We start from the raw sequence: 19,623 nt of genomic DNA, 5'->3' as shown, positions 1-19,623 counted from the left end.
CACACCCCCCCCCCACGCCCCAAAAATAATTTAAGTTTGTTTTTTAAAAAATAATTCAATTTCAAAAATTATTTTCTACTCTAGTAAAAATAAAAGATATTTCTCAAAAATATTTTTTCATTCATAAATCAAACACTAAAAATCTTTTTCAGAAAATATTTTCTACTCACCAACAAAACATGAGAAAATAAGTCAAAAATCAACTTGTTTTCTAGGAAAACATTTTCCATGAAAAACATTTTCCTTCATACCAAACACACCCTAAACCCGTAAAATTTAAATTCACATTTAGAAGATGGAACTATACTTACCAATTTCATAGACAACTCCATTGAAAGAAGAGCAACCAGGTCCTCCAGTGAGCCACAATATAAGAGGATCATTTCCAGGGTCTGATTCTGATTTAATAAAATAATAAAATAGCTGATGTTTCTCTTCTTTACCCACACCTACATACCTGAATCATGTAAATATTTAGTTCTAATTATTTCAACTTTAACATTTTTAAAAAATTTAATTAGTAAGACATTTTAATTTAATTCGGCACAAAATTTAAGAAAATAGAAGATTTTTAAGATCTGTAATTTTAAATATATTTGATATTTTTATAACTTGTAAAAATAATACTAACAATTATGAGATTTGAAATCTTAAACGACAGGTAGCTAGCTAGTACAACAACTAAAAATAGCCTAAAGATATAAATATTATTTATACGGACAATCTAGATTACTTGCACTGTTTTAGATATTATTGCAAATTAATACTCCTATATTTTTTATAATTGAATATATTCACCATAGCCAGAGTAATAAATATAATAGTGAAAGTGCATTATTTAGCCTTACATAAGATGAGGGTCCATAATATTATATCAATTTTAAAAAATATATACATAAAATATTTATATCTAATCGATAAGATGAGTGTTGATAATATTATATTAATTTAAAAAAATATATACATAAAATATCTATATCTAATTGTACAGAAAGACCACACACTTCACGTGGTGAATCATAATTAACTGTTTCTCTGGATTTGCGGAGCTAGATGCCATTTTTTTGCAATCAGTAAACTGTGGAAGAAATTGTTAGATCTATCGTCTTTGCTGGTAATGTGAGAGCTAAAGTTGGGATTCAATCTCTACACTCTATAGTAGAGTTGTTACCCGTTTTGACACAAGCAAATTAAAACTGGATTGAGTTTTGATCCGCCCAAATTTGACCCAACCATGAAACTTGCTCTAAGCTATACAATTAGTAAAAGAAAGAAAATAAACTAACCCAGTTTCGAGATGAAAAGGAAGAGGACCGTCAAATCCAGGAAGAAATTTAACAGTTGCAGCAGCTTGTACTTGCAGTTGCAGGAGGCTTATTTGTATCACTAATAGTAGAGCAAGAAGATGAAGAAACGCATTGGAGCTAATTAGGGAATATTTCGATTTCGCCATTGATGCATTCATTTTTGAATGAATTTAAAATAATGGAGGGGCATCTTATACTGTTATGGCAGCAAACACATTTTTCATGAAATGTTTTTGAAAAGACAAAAACATCCCTCTACTTAGAAATTTTTTATAATGAGCAATAGTTATATGACCCTCCATTGATTAATGGGAAAAAGGACAAATATACCCCCGAACTTTTAAAAATGGTATGTCCTTCGTTATACTTTGAGACTGTATATACCCTTGCCGTCCAATAATCGGTGCACATTTGCCCCTCCCACTAACGGCACACTCTTTCCGTACACGTGGCACAATCTTAAGCCACTACCCAATTGACCAATTCTTTTAACCCAAATCCTAAAACCTACCCATAACCCATAAACCCATCAAATTTATGGGTAAAATATACTCTCTAAAATTTAAAGAATAGACCCAAATCCTAGGAAGCCATTAGATTGGTGAGATCAAGAAGGAGAGGCCGAAGACGAAGTGAATTGGGGCTTCGTCGAGTTCAGGACCAGCAGGAAAAATAGAAAAGAAAAGCATAGGAAGCTATTAGATTGGTGGGTTTCATTAGATGACAGAAAAAATGTGAAGGAGGAGAAGAGGAGGCTTGCAAGTGAGGTGGAGGTGAGCGTACACAATAAGGCAATGGTGATGGAGGAGGTGGAGATGGTGGGGGTGATGGTGGTGAATAAACATGTGGTGGAGGTGATGGTGGTGGTGAATAAACAAGTGGTGGAGGAGGTGGAAATGGTGGTGGTGGTGGTGGCGGTGGAGGAGGAGATGGAGTTGGTGGTGGAGGTGATGGAGAGGGTGGTGGTGGCGATGGTGAATAAACTGGAGGTGGAGGAGGTGGTGGTGGTGAAGGTGAAGGAAGAGTATAAAGTGGTGGCGGAGGAGGAAAAATAGGCACTACAACAGGCGGAGGAGGGGCAGGCAACGGCAGTGAAAGTGGTGGTGGAGATGGCAAAACAGGAACAAATTTATGACACCTAAAAGCACTACAATGAATTTTTTTAGACAAAAACGCCTAATACTGTCCCGGAGACAGTTGCACCGGTATTTTGGGCAAACAATTTCGTTCATCATGAAACTCCGGCAATCCCAAATACACCAGCGATTCACCAATGAAGAAATTATAAGGATACATAAAATTCTGAAGCTTAGGAAGCTGACAAATACTTTTCGGAATTGTTCTAGAAAGCATATAATGTGCCACATTCAATTGCTCCAAATTCACCAAATCACCTAAAAGTGGTGGCATCAGAAGCACTCCAAGCATGAGAGGAACTGTGTGTTATGTTGCACCAGAATATGATAGCTGTGGGGATTTATCTGAAAAGTGTGACAGGACACCCATGTCCGAATTCCGGCGTGCTAATCTTCTCTCTTGGGCATGTCCGAATTTCAGCTATGGGGTGCTAATTTTGGGTCTTTTCTTTAGATTTAAATTGAGTGGGCTTATTGGGTCATGGGCGGGTTCTTAGGAATTGGGTTAAAAAAAATTGATCAACTGGATAATGGCTTAAGATTGCGCCACGTGTACAGAAAGAGTGTGCCGTTAGTGGGAGGGGCAAATGTGCACCGATTATTGGACGGCAAGGGTATATACAGTCTCAAAGTATAACGAAGGGTATATACATACCATTTTTAAAAGTTCGGGGGTATATTTGCCCTTTTTCCCTTGATTAATTGACATTCGGATAATGTGTCTATTTTTTTCTTTTTATCTTTTTATCATCTCTCTCCTACTTACCCTTCTTTTCATTCATTTTTTTATTTTCTTACTCCTACCAAATATTTCTTTAACTTCATTTTCTTAAGATGTGGATATGTTGAATAAAAGAATTAATAAACATTTTTATTTATCACAATAACTAAAAATGTTTTTAAGACTGAGTATTTAAAATACTCATATCATTCAATATTTTTAATAATATCAAATTAACTCAAAAATATTTAGTGTTTTCTCAATTACTAGCACCTAAAAAAACAAATTAATTCAAATTTAGTTTTCCATATATTTTTTTAATTTTGTTTTAGTTCATATATTTATAGTCATTGTTATTTTAATTCTGTTTTAGTTCATATATTTATAGTCATTCTCTTAACAGAGAGTATCCATTATTTTCTTAATTTAAGTTATAATTTTTTAAAATACTTAATAGAAAAACGTTGGAAATATATAATAACTGAATGTACGTAAAGACACAAAAAATGAATTCTAATAATATTAAGGTTGAATGATATTATTATATTATTATTATTATTATTATTATTATAATAATAATATCATTCAACCTTAATATTATTAGAATTCATTTTTTCGTGTCTTTACGTACATTCAGTTATAATATATATTTNNNAAAATTAAAAAAATCTTATCAAATCAATTTATATGCTAAAGTAAATTAGTTTGTATTTATCACATGTATAAATTTTTTAAAAACGTTTATGAGTCCGCCACTCCCTATCTTGTTCTGTCTCGTTGTCATTCTTATATTTAAATATGGTTATGGTGAAAGAAAAAGTATGTGTAATTTCAAAATAAGATAAAAAATAAAATTAAAAAAATCTTATCAAATCAATTTATATGCTAAAGTAAATTAGTTTGTATTTTGAGTTAATTTGATTCTATTAAATATACTTAAAAATAAGTTTATTTTTAATGTTAACAATTTTATAAGTATTAAAGTTATTTTAACAGAAAGTGTATTTATCGATATTTTTTTAATCAAATGTATTAATTATTTAATTATGTTTTGAGAATTAGATATTTATTAGGAGTAAAAAAAAAAAGAAAAAAAAGAGAGAGGTGAGTAAGAGAGAGATGGTAAAAAGGCAAAGAAGTGGACCCATTATCCAAATGTTAATTAATTAATGGAGGGTCACACAACTATTGTTGGTTGAACCTCTACCATCTAAAGCATCTTGTGGGAACGTAAGAAATACACGCTTAAATTCTCGTCAAGTTCAAGGGTATTTTCAACACATCTTTCAGCATTTTATAGAGTCTCATGCAATTACAAGAGTTTAAGATCACTTGTTATGTTATGTGACAGATCGAGAGTGAATTTAAGTTCAATTAATTAAGTAAAAGAGTGTCTTTAAAAATATCTGTAGTTCGAAAACAAAATTAACAATTACACCAAATTCGGTTGTGATATAAAAAAAAATAATACAGAACGATGGCTATTTCTGGAATGATATAAAATAGCTGCACATGGTGTCCACCAGAATGTTGTCTCATTCAAAGATGGTTGGTGAAAATTTGAAAATAAAATAATATCAGGGTATTTAAATCTATCCCGCTACCTACTCCTTTTGGCAATAAAAAGCTTTGAGAATTATATCAGACACGAATATATTATTCATGAAAGATGCAACAAGATCTATGCTCTGCAGTGAGCATCAAATTCAAATTTTGTGTAAGAATCTCATTTTTTGATAGCACAAAAGAAAAATTTAAGCCAAAAAAATTGGATGGAGCCAAAGACGCGTCAATGGCTGACTCAAGTGCCTCTCAGAATGCCACATGATCACCTATTACACGACTCACTAACTTTACTTGTGACTGCTTCTGTAGTAGAGTTTACTATACTTACTATTCAGTTGTAGAGTTGTAAATTTATGTTTGTTGGCATTGCCTCAAGTGAGAACTGTTTTTGGCTTGTTACCAACCTTCGTGGTAAAATAAAAGTGTTGTAAGATTTTGAGTTATAATGATATGAGACTTTAGTGTAATTTTGTCCAAATTTCAATGAGTTAGTATATTTTTTCTTGCAACTAAAATCATCTCAGTATTAGTAGATGGAACACAATAAGCAAAGCCAGCAGAAATGCAGGGGGATATCTCATATTTGATAGGGACAACTGAAAAATAAAGTTCAAACTAACATCCAAATGAAATATACAACCAGAAGGTGCCAATTTTTTACGTTTAAAATAGAACTGAAACCACGTATTTCCAGAGGTACAAGTGTGGTTTCTGCGATGTAATGCCTTTCTCTATTACCTTGTCTATACATGCTCGGTGTTAACAACAACATACCCAATATATTCCCGAAACAAGTGGGGTCTAGAAAGAGTGGGGTGTACGCAGACCTTACCCCTACCTTTGCGGGATAAGTGGGGTAAAGAGGTTGTTTCCTATTGACTCCTGGCTCAAGACTCTGTTAGCTTTAGAAAATATGTATACAAGTACAATTCTTCATCTAGATTCAACTTCCAATCAAATGTCAGCACATGTTGATTTCACCAACATTTTCTTCATTCTTGTTCTCCGTTTCTTCAACTTTTAATCTCTGCAAAATTGGAAGAAAGTTGGGATATAATACCATGTATATTTTCTCGATTGATTCTAGAATCTAATTTCCTCAATGTAATACAACTTCTCTTAAGCCAGATCAGAGGATTAAGATATTTTATTTGAGAAGAAATGAGACAAAATCATATGAGTAGAGAACAAATCATTAAGCATTCTTAAAACTTCTACACTTCTTCAGTTTCTTGCATATAACTTAAATCTTTAAAAAAGATATCCTCCTCTCCCACCTTTTCGTTCTCAAACTACGAATAGTTAGAAATCATGAAACAAACCTTTGCTGCCGAAGAGTTCTCATTTGACAAGCGTGCAAACATTGTTGTATAGAGCTTTGCGTCTCTCTTGTTGCTCTCTGCTTGGAGTTGTTTTAGGTTCTTCTGTATCAGTTTCACCTCCCTGATCCGCAGAAACTCCTTGAGTCATAACGGTCAAAAGAATTCTCCACCAATATTAAAGTCATGAGTTGCATTACCTGTTTTGTGGATCTATTTCTAGTGCCTTCTTGATATCCAGTTCCGCCAAGTGCAGATCAGCTGTTTCCATAAATGCTTGTGCTCTCCTATATAATGCTTTCACATTGCAGGACTCAACTTCTAAGACCTATGACCGATGGGAAAGGATAAGGATGAAATCAGGCCGTGCTTGGTTTTGAAAAGACAGATTGTCAATTCATTCACAAGAAAAGGAAGAATGCCTTTAATCAGCTGATACAGTATGCACTGATATGACTCTGTTTTTGTCACAATAAAGCATGCCTATCCATCCAAATTACATGAAAATAGTATTGTTCAATTGATTATCTTGTTATGTATGTACTATACCTTGGAACATTGCTTGATTGCTTCCTGGAAATAATTCCGTTTGAGACATGCTGCAGCACCATTCAACCAGCATGACACTCTCAATGATTTAACTATCTTTTGATCATCATCCTCAAAATGTTCATCTTCATTAATACAATCAGTAGCCTGAACGGAAAAAAAAATCCAAACAAGAAAAAGCATAAAAATTATGGAGTATCTAACAAAAGTTGCACATTCTTAACATTGATGACCAATTCACTGAGATACCTTCTCATATTTCTTCATTGCTCTTTGATACTTTCCGTTTTTGAAGAGCAAGTTGCCTTCTTCTTTCTTCCTCTGGGCCATTTGGATTCTCTCATGCTTATTCATTTCCCTAGGATCTTTTTCCTAGTTCCCAATAGGAGAGTTAGAATTTTGAGAAATTTGTATGTATCAACCCAAAATAAATACGAGAGAAATTTAGTAAAATGGTCTTGTGCAGCATCAAAATTTTTCCCATTAAGAGATTATCAACTTCACGAAAATAAGCACTCCGTCCAACCCAACTAAGCTGTCCTAATTTCACTACACTAAGCAGTTTAGCACCCCATCTATCCCAATTAATGTGTCCTACTTTCACTTGATGATCCAAATTACCAAACACTAGAGTGAAGATTACCATATTCAGAGTTTTAGTTACGAAAGGCTACAAATTAAAATAACTTGTTAAATTTGACCTGAAATTCAAACTAGAGTAGTTAATAGGACAGGATTAGTCGATAGGGGGTTGAGACTTGAAAATCCAAACATCGGTTATTATGTGAATCAAATTACTGGAACTTTCTTTTTTGGTTTGGTGAAATAAAATTACTGTAACTTGAAGATAAAGCATGGACAATACATCTAATAACATAATTCCAAACTAGAAAATCTTTAATACAGAAAAACATAAGCATCAAATCAAACCTGATTTACACAACATATAACAAACAAGAGAGGACTTCGCTATGAAGAGAGGAGACTTTATAGATGTTCCGGAGAAGTATCGTTAGTGTCGATTTAGTTTCATAGTATGTGCCAGTAAATTCTCACAAGAAAAAAAAACACAGCAATATATTTACAAACTTAATCAATCAGTTTAAGCAATTACATCCATTAACCTATTGGGTAGTGTTCAGGTTTCTTCATATGTTCAATCCTAGAAAATTAACTACGTTTGCCAATCAGAACTTTGGGCCACTTGTTTGGGTCATTTACACATCGTATATGAGTTCTAACCCTACATTCGCTGAACCATATGTACTAAGCGGCTAAACCAAATATGTCTTAGCAGATTACATACTTCCATCAGAAATTACCTTTGTGAACTCCAACATCTCAACTTCAAAAATTATGGTTGAGCATGGAGGAACCATAGCAAGATCCCGCTTCACTTCAGTATTTCCAAACCCATAGTCAGGTTTAACTGTCACTATTGCATGTTCGCCCTTCTTCATTGTAGTAACAGCTTGGTCCAGTCCAGCAACGACTTGTTCTGCATGCAAAACAGTACAACATAATCATAGCAAGGCAAGGTTCGTAGGCATAAAGTTCAAGAAGTACAGAAGCATCACTGAAGACTTGGCATATATGCAGGGTTTATTTCATATAGTTAATTCACATTACACAAAATCTAAAGAGTTTGAGCTTTCAGAAGAAACCCATGCAAGAAATGCACCTGATATAACTTTTAATTTAAGACAAAAGATCAAGGACGTACCACAAAAACCTCAATTTAACATAACAAATCTTATTACCTTGTGATTTCAGGGAGGATAATGGGAATAAATATATCAGATGCTTAATTATCAGCCATAAGTAAACTTTAAATTTGTTCTAATGTACCGACCTTCATCAGTTATAAACTTCAGTGCGTCCTCTCCATCAAAGCCTCTTTTCTCAAGCAAAGTGCCGTCCACAAGCTTAGCTGTATACCTAACTGGAGATTTGAAACAAAAATCAAGTAGTTAGTAAATTCCCCATACTCAAGCTGAATTTTATTACCAATTCTCAAACTGGACCCAGCCTTAAGCTAATTCTGCAGTTATGCTTCCCAAAATAGAGCACACATGTGTGCCTTTCACTGAGCAAGAGTAAGGTAACATTTCCATATTTGCCGTCCCCTTTCCTAGGGTGTTGAAGGACGCAATATGACGTTTGATGAAAAGTGAAAAGAGTAGTATTAGAGTACCGCTAACATCCATCTATAATCTATTTAGTCTTCTTCATGATACATTAATCCACCTTCATTTCAACTAGGTTAAGCTATTTTGTCTTTGTCGCTATTTAGGGAACTGTTGCTGGCTTGCTGCCTTTACTTAATTACCAGTTAACTAGGATTTGGCCTCCAAACTTTAACCAATTTTTAGAATATTGTCTTCACTTTATTTATTTTTTAGGCCAGGCTGTAGCAACCATCAATTTTTCAGTGTTTTTTCTAACTTTTATAGAAGTTTAACTAATTATTAATTTAGTAGGAGAGCTTTCTATTTTTAACATCAATATGAGGTTTCCCCACAACATATTTGTGTACAGTCTCTGTATTACATTAAAGCGACGTCTAGTTCACGGACGAGTTATGGAGAGATTATAATTATTGGCTTGCAAGCCGATGAACAATAATACTTTGATTGTTAGGCAGGGATTATGATACCAAAGTCAAGGATTACCTTTACCAATTAGTATACATGCATAAGTTATAGTTTTAAAAACAATAAACCAAAATTATTTAGATTTCTTACTAATATGATACTATCATATTTTTTATTAATATAAGGCATTTAGTTGTATTCACTAAAGTAATACAGCTTGTTTGAACTTAAGGGTATTTTTGTTAATTTAGGTTCTCTTATATGCCTAATACATGCATTGTTATTCACACTCCATCCCGCAAAAAAAAAAATGGTTAAGTAACATAATATCAACTATCTGTATTTAATTTCCTCAAGGGCAAGAAGGTAACATGCACATAATTCTAAATACTTACTTGTCACAGCAGCTCCTTCATCTGCAGTAAGAGTGCCTTCTCCCTCTTTTAGAATCTTCTTTAAAACTCCCAAATCACCAGTCACATTTATTACCGGCTTGAAAGAAACTAGTTCAAGATCAATACTCAGAATAGAACTTGGAGGAATTGAAGGGACGCCACTTTCAGAGTCCTTATCCCTGTCAACAGAGGCATCTGCAAAGATGATGGGGTAAAGAAAATTTTAAGAGTGAAAAGAACTGTTGGAATTTTTCAGGCTGATAAGGAAGGATGGGCGATCATTCCCGAAGCATATCTTGCTATCATAAAAGTGAGGAAGATGCACACCAACTTAAAATGATTGCATGAGTTCTTCAGCGTAATTTCCCTCGCAGTTTTCTTGCATTTAACATGGCACTTACAGAGGAACAACATGAAAATTCCATATCTTGAGGAAGCAAACTATGTTTATATTGGTTTTCCAGTTCCTCTGTACCAGCATAAGTCTTTGTGACATGGGACAAGATACATACATACATAATACGTATATTTTAATTGTTGAAGGCTTAATTAAACAAATAAAAGTTTAAGTTTTTAGATGAAATTGTCACAAACTTCAACATGATATCAGAGCAGAAAAGACCATTCAAGTCTCTCTATACCCATTATAGAAAAGAATTTCCACATGTTTGGCCCATAAAAACGAATATCATGCCCGCACGCGAGAGGGGCTTGTTAAAGACATAAAAGTATGTTTTCTCTATAAGATGGTCACACATAACGTTGTGCAAACTTTAAGCTACATAAGTCAGTAGAAGATAATATGCCTCAAGAGTTAGGATGACAACATCTAGTAAGAATAGATATTGAACAGAGCCACAGTGTAGTTTAATGTGCTTCTACTTTAGTTGAAGAGCATGTCTGGTATAAAATCTTTATTCATGTCTACTCCACCCATGTAATGTGGTCAGCAGACCTTTTGTCAAAGTGAGCACACACATTATGAATGTTTGAACTAACAAAAGGTATGTCATATAGGACTAAAACATTAAATTTGTGAATGTGAACTAATTTTTCTCATGAATTAAATGTCTAAAATTCCCAGAATTATTTCATACTGTACTATCTGAAACTCTGACCATCTGACAGATTTATGATAAGAAATATTGATGGCAAAAGTCAGCACCTTTGAATACATTACATAGAACACTTCCAAACCTAATAATTAAGGCGACTCCATTAAAATGGAAAGAAGGAAGTATCTTTCTTGCTCATTACCAACAAGGTGACTAGACAGTACTGTACTAGAAAATCACCTTTAACCTTAAAACAACAAAATTAGCGATTAGACAAAAACAAAACCGAAAGCCTAATAGAGGTAAAATATGACCAGATCCTAGTTTCTAGTTGCACTCCACTTCTAAGATCTCACAGCCAGCTCTTACCTAATAGAGGTAAAATTTGACCAAATCCCAGATTCTAGTTGCATTCCGCAAAATTCGAAATGAATCAGAATGTACAACTATCTACTACCATTTTCTCCTGTAGGAACACATGTCATATATCATTAGGGAAATAAGGAATTCCTCTCATTTGATACACTTAATTCGTTTTTGTACAACATATTGTTGTGAAAAATAGCAATAAGTGGCAATAACTCCCAATTCATCTCCCTTACACAGATATCGTGATAATTTTTACATGCCATTCAAGGACTAACATTTTTTTTATTTTTATGACAAGGCATTCAAGGACTAACATTATGATAAAACTATACAAACAGAGCTATCTTTCCATCTGAACAGCACAGTAGGCGACAGTTGCCAGGTCCACTATTCACAAAAAATCTACTTTCTTTATCTAGACTACTTTATATTATCTATAAATTATACTCCTGATACCCACTCCCTGCCCCAAAAAGGAACCCCAGCTATCAACCCAAATAATGCTAGCAAAGAATGAGTTGGGAAGACGTACACTGAGGTTGAATAAGTAAATTCACTTTCTCCCCTTTTCTCATCGTTTTGATCGCTTTTGGTAATGCTTGACAAAAATGGCCTAAATGAAAACAGAGTTGGTTAGTCAAATATACGGAATATATTATCAGTTGATACTTGATAGCACAAATTTGTCGATTCTCAAGCACAAAAACAAAGATACCAAGGTACCATCTTTGACATAAAACTCCACTCCATGTTCAGATGATTTTGCAACAGTGTTGCCGTCAAGCAGCCTCACCACATACCTCACTGCAAAATCAAGGACATCTTATCTATAAACAACTGATAAATGCAATATCACGAGTAAGACCACATAAAATGCAGATACTGGCACTAGCAATATTTCTTTTTCTTTTGGTTTCCTGATAGTTAATTCTTTTTGGGTACAAACTAAACACAGAACATAATCAAGTACCTAGAACTTCATCCAAGTCACCAGGAGGTCCTATCATCTCCCCCTTCTCCAAAATTTTCTTGATAATACCACCGTCCTTGCAGACATCCACCACTGTGATCCATGATACGAGTTCGACTTCAAACTGAACGACACTATTCGATGAAACTGCATCCGAGTCTGACGATCCAAAAGCAGTTTCCGAAGGCAAAGTGAACAATGCTCCTTCACCTTTCCTCATCGTGACAATGCCACGGTCTAAGCCAGCAGCAACTTTCTCTAACCAACAAAAGCAAACTTATTAAGCTTAATAAATAGAAACCAAATAATGGATGCACAAACCCAGTATCAACAAAAGAAACTACTTTTTCCTACAATCTCTTAAGCAAATTATAAGGAAAAATGGTAAGAGAAATGGCCAATTATAGCAAAATAAACATTTTTCGCAACTTTAAACATTATTATTAATTATCAACTGCACACCAATATAGGAGTAATAAGGTAACTAGACCGAAGGGGAAGTTGTATGGGGTAAATTACTGTGAACACGTGGTCGCATAAGATGAAGACGTAAGATATTAGGATAATGATAAAAACAGAGCTGAGTAAAGACTCCAGAGGCAAGCGATCTTCGAAGAATCACAAGCAAGAGTAATCGGGGTTGTTATCGATATCGGTCACTTGTACCAAAACCATTGGAGTTGTTGGCGATGAAGGAAGAGACCCGTGGCCCGAAGGCATGTTAGAAGAAATAAAAGACTTGTGGCCCGACGCACGTTAGAAGAAATAAAGGACTTATGGCCCGAAGTCATGAGAGGAGAAAGAAAGGACAGACACATCAACTAATTCCGTACAGGATCCTGCGAATCACAACAGATTTACAGTTGTGCACATAATGATATACCCAGGTGGAGCTTTTCTATTGGACGACGTACTATAGGGTCCAAGCAGAGCGATTTCATATGTTGATGTATTCTACATTTCTATTTGTTGTCTATAAATAGCTGAGTTATTCATTTGTAAAAGGTTGGATTTTCAACAATACAAAGCACTACATTGATATTCTTGCATTCAGAGCTCTCTCTTATTACATTACCAACTAAGGCAATATTCATAAGATCATACATATAAAGACCTTTTATTCCGGAACCAACACTGTCACCGGAATCAGGATTGGAGCAATGATATTTTGACTTCACTGTTCCATTTGCTAATTTATTCAAATTATTATTCTTTATACATTTATTCAATAATGTTTTTGCTTACTTAATCTAAATCTTATAAGTCGAATCAATCCGCGTGTCCTTAACCTCGTAACAAATTCATTTTTCAAGTAAACATAACCAAGAACTCACCTTGGCCAAGCTTGAATGTAAAAGGTTCAACTTTGTCCCTGGTGGAAACAGATTTGGTTCCATCATGTAGGATACCAACATAATGAACTGCAAGTCAATAAATAAAGTAGAAACATTTCAATTAAAAACAAAAACAAATATTCCTTCATGGTATTCGAGTGGATATGGAATTCAATAACATAGAATTTCACCCAAATATTAAATTGCTGATATGTATTGATAGAAAAGTTAATTTTGATTAAATAAACTAATCAATTTATCTTGAAACTGTTGCATCGATTAAATTTCAGAATTACCGGTGACTTCATCACCAAATTCAGGGGTCTCCCAACCCTGACCATGCTTAAGAAGCTTCTTCTTGAGTCCATTTGAGTTAATTTCCCTTTCTTCACCAACATTGAGCGGTGGTGCTGATTCTATCTCTTCACCTGGCTCTTCATCCAGTTCATCATCTTCATCTATAAATGCTTGGGCATTGGCCATGGAGAATTCCACCATTTTTGTTACTTCTAATTACTGTTTACTAAGAATTTATATCTTAACCGGAGTTCTATGAAGCGATTTATACGGTGGTCGGAGGTCGGAGGTCGGAGGTCGGAGATCGGAGATCGTACGCCGATGAAAACCAACGGAGGAGCAAGTAGAGCGGAGTGTTCGCGTGCAGTGACAGTAGCTTCCAGTAACTACGAAGTCTTTTGAAGTGGGCTGGGCTTTGTATAGACTAAAAGATTGGATCAGCCCAACACACTTCCTTACAAGTGAAAAGTTTGTGGCTTTCAATAGAACTATGTTCCTTCGTACGTTTACTTTTTTTAATTATTTTGAACCTTTTAGTGAAAATTTTGGAAATGATAAATCGAGTCGAACGGAAGAAAAAACTTGGTTTGTGATTTGGTTTAAAGTTTAGTACTGAAAAAATCGTTTACTGGCCATGAATTGTATTGAATCGCCCCTCTATTGGCTCTCACTTTTTTAGTTTGACTTGATTATCGGTTGTCTTTTTATCGTTATGACAAAATTTCATTTTGCCCTCAACCTCTAACGGAGTTTCTATAAAAAGAAAATATTAAATTATAGTTAAAAAGTTGAGAGGCGAATTCAAACTTTTTATTTATTTAAGAATCTGAAAACGTGAAATTTACTCATTTCACGCTAAAAATTTATTAACTAAGTACATTATTATAGGAGTGTGCATTCGGTTTTTCGGTTTGGTTTTGTACTATTTGGTTTGAATTTTTCATTTTTTGATTTTGAAGAAGTGTAACCCAAACCAAACCAAATAAAATTGGTTCGGTTTGATTTTTCTCTTTTCGATTTGGTTATTCGGTTATGTCAATAATTAAAAACATAATCAAAGTTATATTTGCAATTTGATATATATAAAAGGAGAAGTAATAATATTGCATCTCTTGCATATACTTTCTAATATAAATCACAAGTAAAACGTAAAACACAATACTTAAAAGTATATCAATTATAGACGTCCAAACATAAAATATAAACTAAATCATAATGAAAGACAGTCTATAGTTTGGTTTTTTTGGTTTTTAATTTTCTAAATCCGAAACCAAACCAAACAAAGTAAATTATTAATCCAAAACCAATCCAAATTAGAATTCGGTTTCATTTGATTTTTCGATTTAATCCAAATAGTGCACACCCCTAACTACATACAAGATTAAATATGAGATGATTTACTAACAACAGGGTATGAATGAACTCAAGAGTAATATATATGGAGCTTAAAATGGCGTTAAAGACTTTTTATACATTGATGTTTTCAACAATTCACGGTTGGTTTTAAAGTGTGTCTGATTGTTATAACACTTTGTTTGGATCATTGTTACACATTGTATTGTATTGTATCGTTATTATATCTACAATGTTTGTTTTGATTGTTACTTAAAATGTATTGTATTGTATTGTTAAATTCCGTTGTTACGTAATAATGAAAACCCCCATTTTATGGAACAACCAATTTGGTGTGTTTCCATTGTTACTTAATTTCTTTTTCCAATTATATCTTTACATAATATTTCATAGTACTATTTTACCCTTTACCTTATATTATTTAATTCTAGTCAAACCTCCTACCCTAGAATAATTAAGGATATTTTAGTAAATTTTATAAATTACAATACAATATGATACAGTCAAACCAAACAATAAAAATGTTATTAAACGACAAACAATACAGTCTAGCCAAACATTGTATCTACAATACAATACAATACATTATGAAACAATGGATAACAATGATCCAAACATAGTGTAAATGTTCTTTACATCGTCAACGCATAAAACTTAACTCAAATTAGGATGAATTCACGAGTGATTACAATGGAATGTTGACATTGATAATTACAAATTGTGATACTGATACATTTGTTACAAGGGCTGGTAAGACATCCACCTTGTGAGCATGGCCAGACATTCACGAGGCTTATATTCTGGTGCAGTATGCCCTGCTCCCTGTTAAATAATAAAATTAACAAAGCAATTTTAACAATTTGACAAAAAAATTTAATCAAGAAAAGAAAGTTTAAAAAAATAGATTGAGAGACTAGTTTCTTGCCTTCACTGTGGCAAATGTAATCTGATTTGAATAACTTCTCGTGTAACTGAAATCGTGGCAACGAAAGAAAAAAAACGATTCAACATCTATACAGTGACAGAGTTTATGACTAATGTACGTGCAAGAATTTTGAAGTGTCCACAATGTATGTCTTTCATCAAGAACTAACCCGGCAACTTGATTGTCAACAGTCCAGGCTCGCCAATCATCGACAATTGAGTAGTTAAGAGATTTTATCCATGCTTGAGTTGATCGAAAGGTAACAACCTTGTCATGATCTCCACTGTTCAATTCAATAAAACATTAGAGAACTTGTTAGTTTCACATAGTTATTTCAATATTGTTGTAAACACAATTAATATCTCAACTCAACCTGTATATAAGAGATCTGTAACCTTTGCTACTGAGGTTTTCATGATATGGTATGCTATTTGTGACCATCTTTTGGAATTGCAAAGTTGCACATCTCTCCCATTTTCCGATAGTCCCCTTTTACCGAATGAATATGTTAGTCTGAGTTTAAGTTCTACACATTGACAATAAGAAAATAAGTAAAATTCATTTAGTTTTGTGTCATACCTTCCGGATGTTGAGGGCGTCTCTAACTTGATCATCATCAGCCCAATGATAAGAATGTTTGTACCAATTATTCTAAAGTAATAGCACATTGTAAATTCTTGTAATCAATATAGCAGATACAAAAATCAATAGCCTAAAGAATGCAATATTGTATAGATAATAATTGAAGATGGAAAGACAAATACTCACGCGACATTTTAGTCCAGGAAGATTGTTCGGTTCATGTAACTTCTCATCAAGAGATCTTCTTTCGCCAAACAATTGGTGTGGCCTTGGCGAAAAACGCTTACATTTGGGCTCCAAAATATGGGGCTTATTAATTCCTTTAAGAAGCTGCATATAAGATCAGTATTTTAATACCAAATAAAACAAGTAGATCATATTTGATTTTGCTTCAAATAGAATCCAACCTCTTTAAAAGTCTGAACATCTTGCAAACACAGTGAATTGCTTGGATTTATATTAAGGTATTCTCCTTTACAATTGGTATTCAAAGACTGTTTCAGAAAAGTAAGCCAATAAGTGTAAGTAAAGTTAATGAAAGTGTACCGATATGATACCGAAGAAAACCCAACCTCATAGAGTTCATCAGAAATAAGTCCCATTCCATGAGCATATGGAATCTCATAATTGTTTTCACCTTCAAAAGTCGATGGATTTCCGAGTAAATATCCCTGAAAAAAATGTTCTTTTTATTGTGATATTGTTCTACGTACACTGACCTGTAGGATAGGGATGGCAATGGGGCGGGGCGGGGCAAACCCGCTTAAACCCACTAAGATTTCTATCCGCCCCACCTAGCATGATTGCCATCCCTATGTAGGATCTCTTCAGCAAAAACTAATATGTTTCTATGCAATCTTTAGCCGGGATAGGATAGGAGGGTAAAGGATGTTCATTACAGAATAAACATTTGTTATAGCAATTTCATTACGAGTTGCCATTTATCCCTAAGGGGAAAGATAATTTATATAAGAAAAAATGACGAACCTTGAGATTGATAAATGGTTTGATTTCCATTTCATTCTCTGCAATATCAAGGGCAAAATGTTATAGGACTAAACCAGCAAAGCATGATCCAGGAAAGTAACTTAATGCAAATATAGTCTTACTACTGGCTATAATTTGACTAATAATGGGAACAACCATCCCCGAGTACGAGTCTCCACCAATGTATAATGGATTCTTTAGAAATGCTGGGTGATCTACAAACCACTGCAAAAACATTTTGAAGTTCAGCAAAAAGTTCAGACACCTAAAAGGCGGAGAAACTAAGTGAAATGTGATACTCACTTGACACTGATCCAACATCGGTAATTAGTTGCAATAGATATACAAAAGTCTGTCAATAGTAACAGAGGCCTTAGACCTCCTATGCTGACTGCGAAATCTCAAATAACGATAAATGTAATTACCTTGCGAAGGAACTGATATGCATGATCACTTGCTTGTAAATCAGATGATTGTAGAGCTGCGGGAGTTTTTGCGTAGGAAAATCCAGTGCCCACCGGCAAGTCTATGAAAATAATGCTTGCCACCTAAAATTTCCATGATATTTTTAACATTTTTGAATTGTGCACAAACTTTATGTACATTACAAAGTACAATTTGAGAATCAAATACTCTCACCTTTGTCCATGAGTAAGGATTCAGTAACATTGTAGGCAAACTCCCATTGTATTCCACTGCCTCAAATGTTATTGGTCCTTCATATTCATAGTTCCAAAAGTTTAGAAAGTATAACTTAATAGCTTGTTAAATGCTAGAAACTTTTAGGATTCAAATCAACTAATTATACTTGTTATTTGTGGTATTTTAATCTAAGTTGCCAATGATCTGAACCAAAATATTTTTCTTATTTAGCTTGATGAAGCGTGATCAACAATATACCTATAGTTTAATTCCACAAGTGGGGTCTAAACATAGTAGAATGTATGCGGACCTTACCCCTATCTCGTGAAGGTAGAGAGATAGTTTCTAATGGACCTTTGGCTCAAGAGTAGCAAATTAAAGCAATTATGAAAAAGATTACATGCAGTGAAGCGAACATGACAACTAATAAGAAAAGCAGCATAGAGATCATTTAGAGAAAAAGAATAGTAACATTAACAAGGTAATGCGAAACAAAAATCAAAGAACAAGAAATTAACTACGAGAATAGAGTTAGTAATACGACAAGCACGGAGCTCCACATTAACACCAAGCTTATCCCGCAAAAAGTGAGACAATGTCGTACTATATACTAACCTTCTACCTAATTCACGACTTCTATACCCTCCTCTCTCAGGTCATGTCGTCAGTAAGTTGAAGATGAGACATGTCATGTCTAATCAACTCTCCTTAGTACTTCTTCGGCCTACTTCTACCTCTCATCATAACCACTATTTCCAACCCCTCACAACTCCTCATTAGAGCTTTTGTGCATCTCCTCTTCACATGTCTAAATCATCTCAGCCTTGCTTCCTTTATCTAGTCTACCATGTTAAGAATTTCCACATCAGAAAAGGGATGAAAATTTGGTCTCCTTATATGGACTTGGACAGCCTCATGAGCTAGCTTTTGAGATTGAGTTAGGCCCAAGATCCATCTTTATACACCATGGAGATCACGCCCACCTTGTCCTAGATATTTCTATTCCTAATCTTATTTCTCTTTATATGCCTACACATGACACATCCATCTCACCGTCCTCATTTTCGAAACTTGCATCTCCTAAATATAAGAGTTGTTAACTGACCAACAACTCAACTCATGCAAAAGAGTCCATTGAACCACTACTGTATAGTAATTATCTTTTAAGTTTTGGTGGTACCTTCTTATCAAACAACTTGAAGCATGATGAAGAGGTGTAAATCAAAGGTTAATTGCATTTTTGTACACTATGAATGAAACTTAACATGTTCAATTGAAATTATTACTAGGTTACCCATACATACCAATCTCATAGATAAGGCCAGATAGAGCAGAGCAACCAGGTCCTCCAGTGATCCAAAGCATAAGAGGGTCGGAGTCTGGATCAGACTCCGACTCTATAAAATAATAGAATAATTGCACATCTTCTGAATCACCAACTCCTACATACCTGGAAATACCAGTCAATTATATGAGTTTTAAGTAAATCACTTGAAAAACATAACTCTAATAATTCCTCACC

At 34.1% G+C, this 19,623-nt stretch overlaps 4 protein-coding genes across 5 annotated transcripts in view; all 4 read right to left on the bottom strand.

The window, feature by feature from the left end:
• LOC102585638 (serine carboxypeptidase-like 11) overlaps window positions 1-1,512 on the bottom strand; it is an 8,532-nt gene extending 7,020 nt beyond the window's left edge. The window contains exons 1-2 of the mRNA XM_006356788.2: window positions 1,287-1,512; window positions 312-457 (exon numbers count right to left, since the gene is read on the bottom strand). Of these exons, the coding sequence (XP_006356850.1) occupies window positions 312-457; window positions 1,287-1,465 (325 nt within the window). The 5' untranslated portion in view covers window positions 1,466-1,512. The remainder of the gene's footprint in view (window positions 1-311; window positions 458-1,286) is intronic.
• Window positions 1,513-1,900: 388 nt separating this feature from the next.
• Window positions 1,901-2,735, bottom strand: LOC107062452 (leucine-rich repeat extensin-like protein 3). Its single transcript, XM_015313106.1, has 3 exons — window positions 2,491-2,735; window positions 2,091-2,445; window positions 1,901-2,002 (listed from the first exon to the last, which is right to left on the bottom strand). The coding sequence occupies exons 1-3, from the start codon at window positions 2,733-2,735 to the stop codon at window positions 1,901-1,903; spliced, it is 702 nt and encodes a 233-aa protein (XP_015168592.1).
• Window positions 2,736-5,293: 2,558 nt separating this feature from the next.
• Window positions 5,294-14,009, bottom strand: LOC102585299 (peptidyl-prolyl cis-trans isomerase FKBP62-like). 2 transcript variants are annotated; one of them, XM_006356787.2, is made up of 13 exons: window positions 13,612-14,009; window positions 13,316-13,402; window positions 11,982-12,239; window positions 11,735-11,815; window positions 11,544-11,624; window positions 9,588-9,782; window positions 8,451-8,540; window positions 7,921-8,096; window positions 6,848-6,970; window positions 6,599-6,745; window positions 6,250-6,377; window positions 6,053-6,173; window positions 5,294-5,757 (listed from the first exon to the last, which is right to left on the bottom strand). In XM_006356787.2, exons 1-13 carry the CDS (start codon window positions 13,811-13,813, stop codon window positions 5,692-5,694), a joined length of 1,755 nt encoding a protein of 584 aa, XP_006356849.1. In that variant the 5' UTR covers window positions 13,814-14,009; the 3' UTR covers window positions 5,294-5,691. The 2 variants fall into 2 exon arrangements, with proteins under 2 accessions (XP_006356849.1, XP_015168614.1); XM_015313128.1 differs by lacking the exons at window positions 11,982-12,239; window positions 13,316-13,402; window positions 13,612-14,009 and having other exon boundaries at window positions 11,727-11,806.
• Window positions 14,010-15,531: 1,522 nt separating this feature from the next.
• Window positions 15,532-19,623, bottom strand: part of LOC107062459 (serine carboxypeptidase-like 17) — a 22,625-nt gene continuing 18,533 nt past the window's right edge. The window contains exons 2-14 of the mRNA XM_015313129.1: window positions 19,406-19,551; window positions 18,099-18,175; window positions 17,885-18,007; window positions 17,582-17,684; window positions 17,460-17,497; window positions 17,045-17,143; window positions 16,880-16,966; window positions 16,659-16,802; window positions 16,470-16,541; window positions 16,264-16,379; window positions 16,060-16,173; window positions 15,891-15,936; window positions 15,532-15,787 (exon numbers count right to left, since the gene is read on the bottom strand). Of these exons, the coding sequence (XP_015168615.1) occupies window positions 15,704-15,787; window positions 15,891-15,936; window positions 16,060-16,173; window positions 16,264-16,379; window positions 16,470-16,541; window positions 16,659-16,802; window positions 16,880-16,966; window positions 17,045-17,143; window positions 17,460-17,497; window positions 17,582-17,684; window positions 17,885-18,007; window positions 18,099-18,175; window positions 19,406-19,551 (1,249 nt within the window). The 3' untranslated portion in view covers window positions 15,532-15,703. The remainder of the gene's footprint in view (window positions 15,788-15,890; window positions 15,937-16,059; window positions 16,174-16,263; window positions 16,380-16,469; window positions 16,542-16,658; window positions 16,803-16,879; window positions 16,967-17,044; window positions 17,144-17,459; window positions 17,498-17,581; window positions 17,685-17,884; window positions 18,008-18,098; window positions 18,176-19,405; window positions 19,552-19,623) is intronic.

This window comes from Solanum tuberosum, unplaced genomic scaffold, assembly GCF_000226075.1.
Source record: "Solanum tuberosum cultivar DM 1-3 516 R44 unplaced genomic scaffold, SolTub_3.0 scf00226, whole genome shotgun sequence".
NCBI classification, from domain to species: Eukaryota; Viridiplantae; Streptophyta; class Magnoliopsida; order Solanales; family Solanaceae; genus Solanum; species Solanum tuberosum.
The sequence above is the reverse complement of the archived record's forward strand: the minus strand, read 5'-3'. Positions and strand labels throughout refer to the sequence as shown.

Excerpts from the sequence above, each read along its gene's own strand:
- LOC102585299 (XM_006356787.2), bottom strand. The coding sequence starts at position 13,813 with ATGGTGGAATTCTCCATGGCCAATGCCCAAGCATTTATAGATGAAGAT. Across the intron at positions 9,783-11,543 it reads TTTACTTATTCAACCTCAGT|ATGCCTCTGTTGACAGGGAT; the intron begins GTACGTCTTCCC and ends TCATCTTTGCAG. Across the intron at positions 8,541-9,587 it reads TGAAGGAGCTGCTGTGACAA|TTAGGTATACAGCTAAGCTT; the intron begins GTAAGTATTTAG and ends TCAAATCTCCAG.
- LOC107062452 (XM_015313106.1), bottom strand. The coding sequence starts at position 2,735 with ATGCTTGGAGTGCTTCTGATGCCACCACTTTTAGGTGATTTGGTGAAT. Across the intron at positions 2,446-2,490 it reads GTGCAACTGTCTCCGGGACA|GTGTCATAAATTTGTTCCTG; the intron begins GTATTAGGCGTT and ends TAGTGCTTTTAG. Across the intron at positions 2,003-2,090 it reads CATCACCATTGCCTTATTGT|CTTCCTATGCTTTTCTTTTC; the intron begins GTACGCTCACCT and ends CCAATCTAATAG.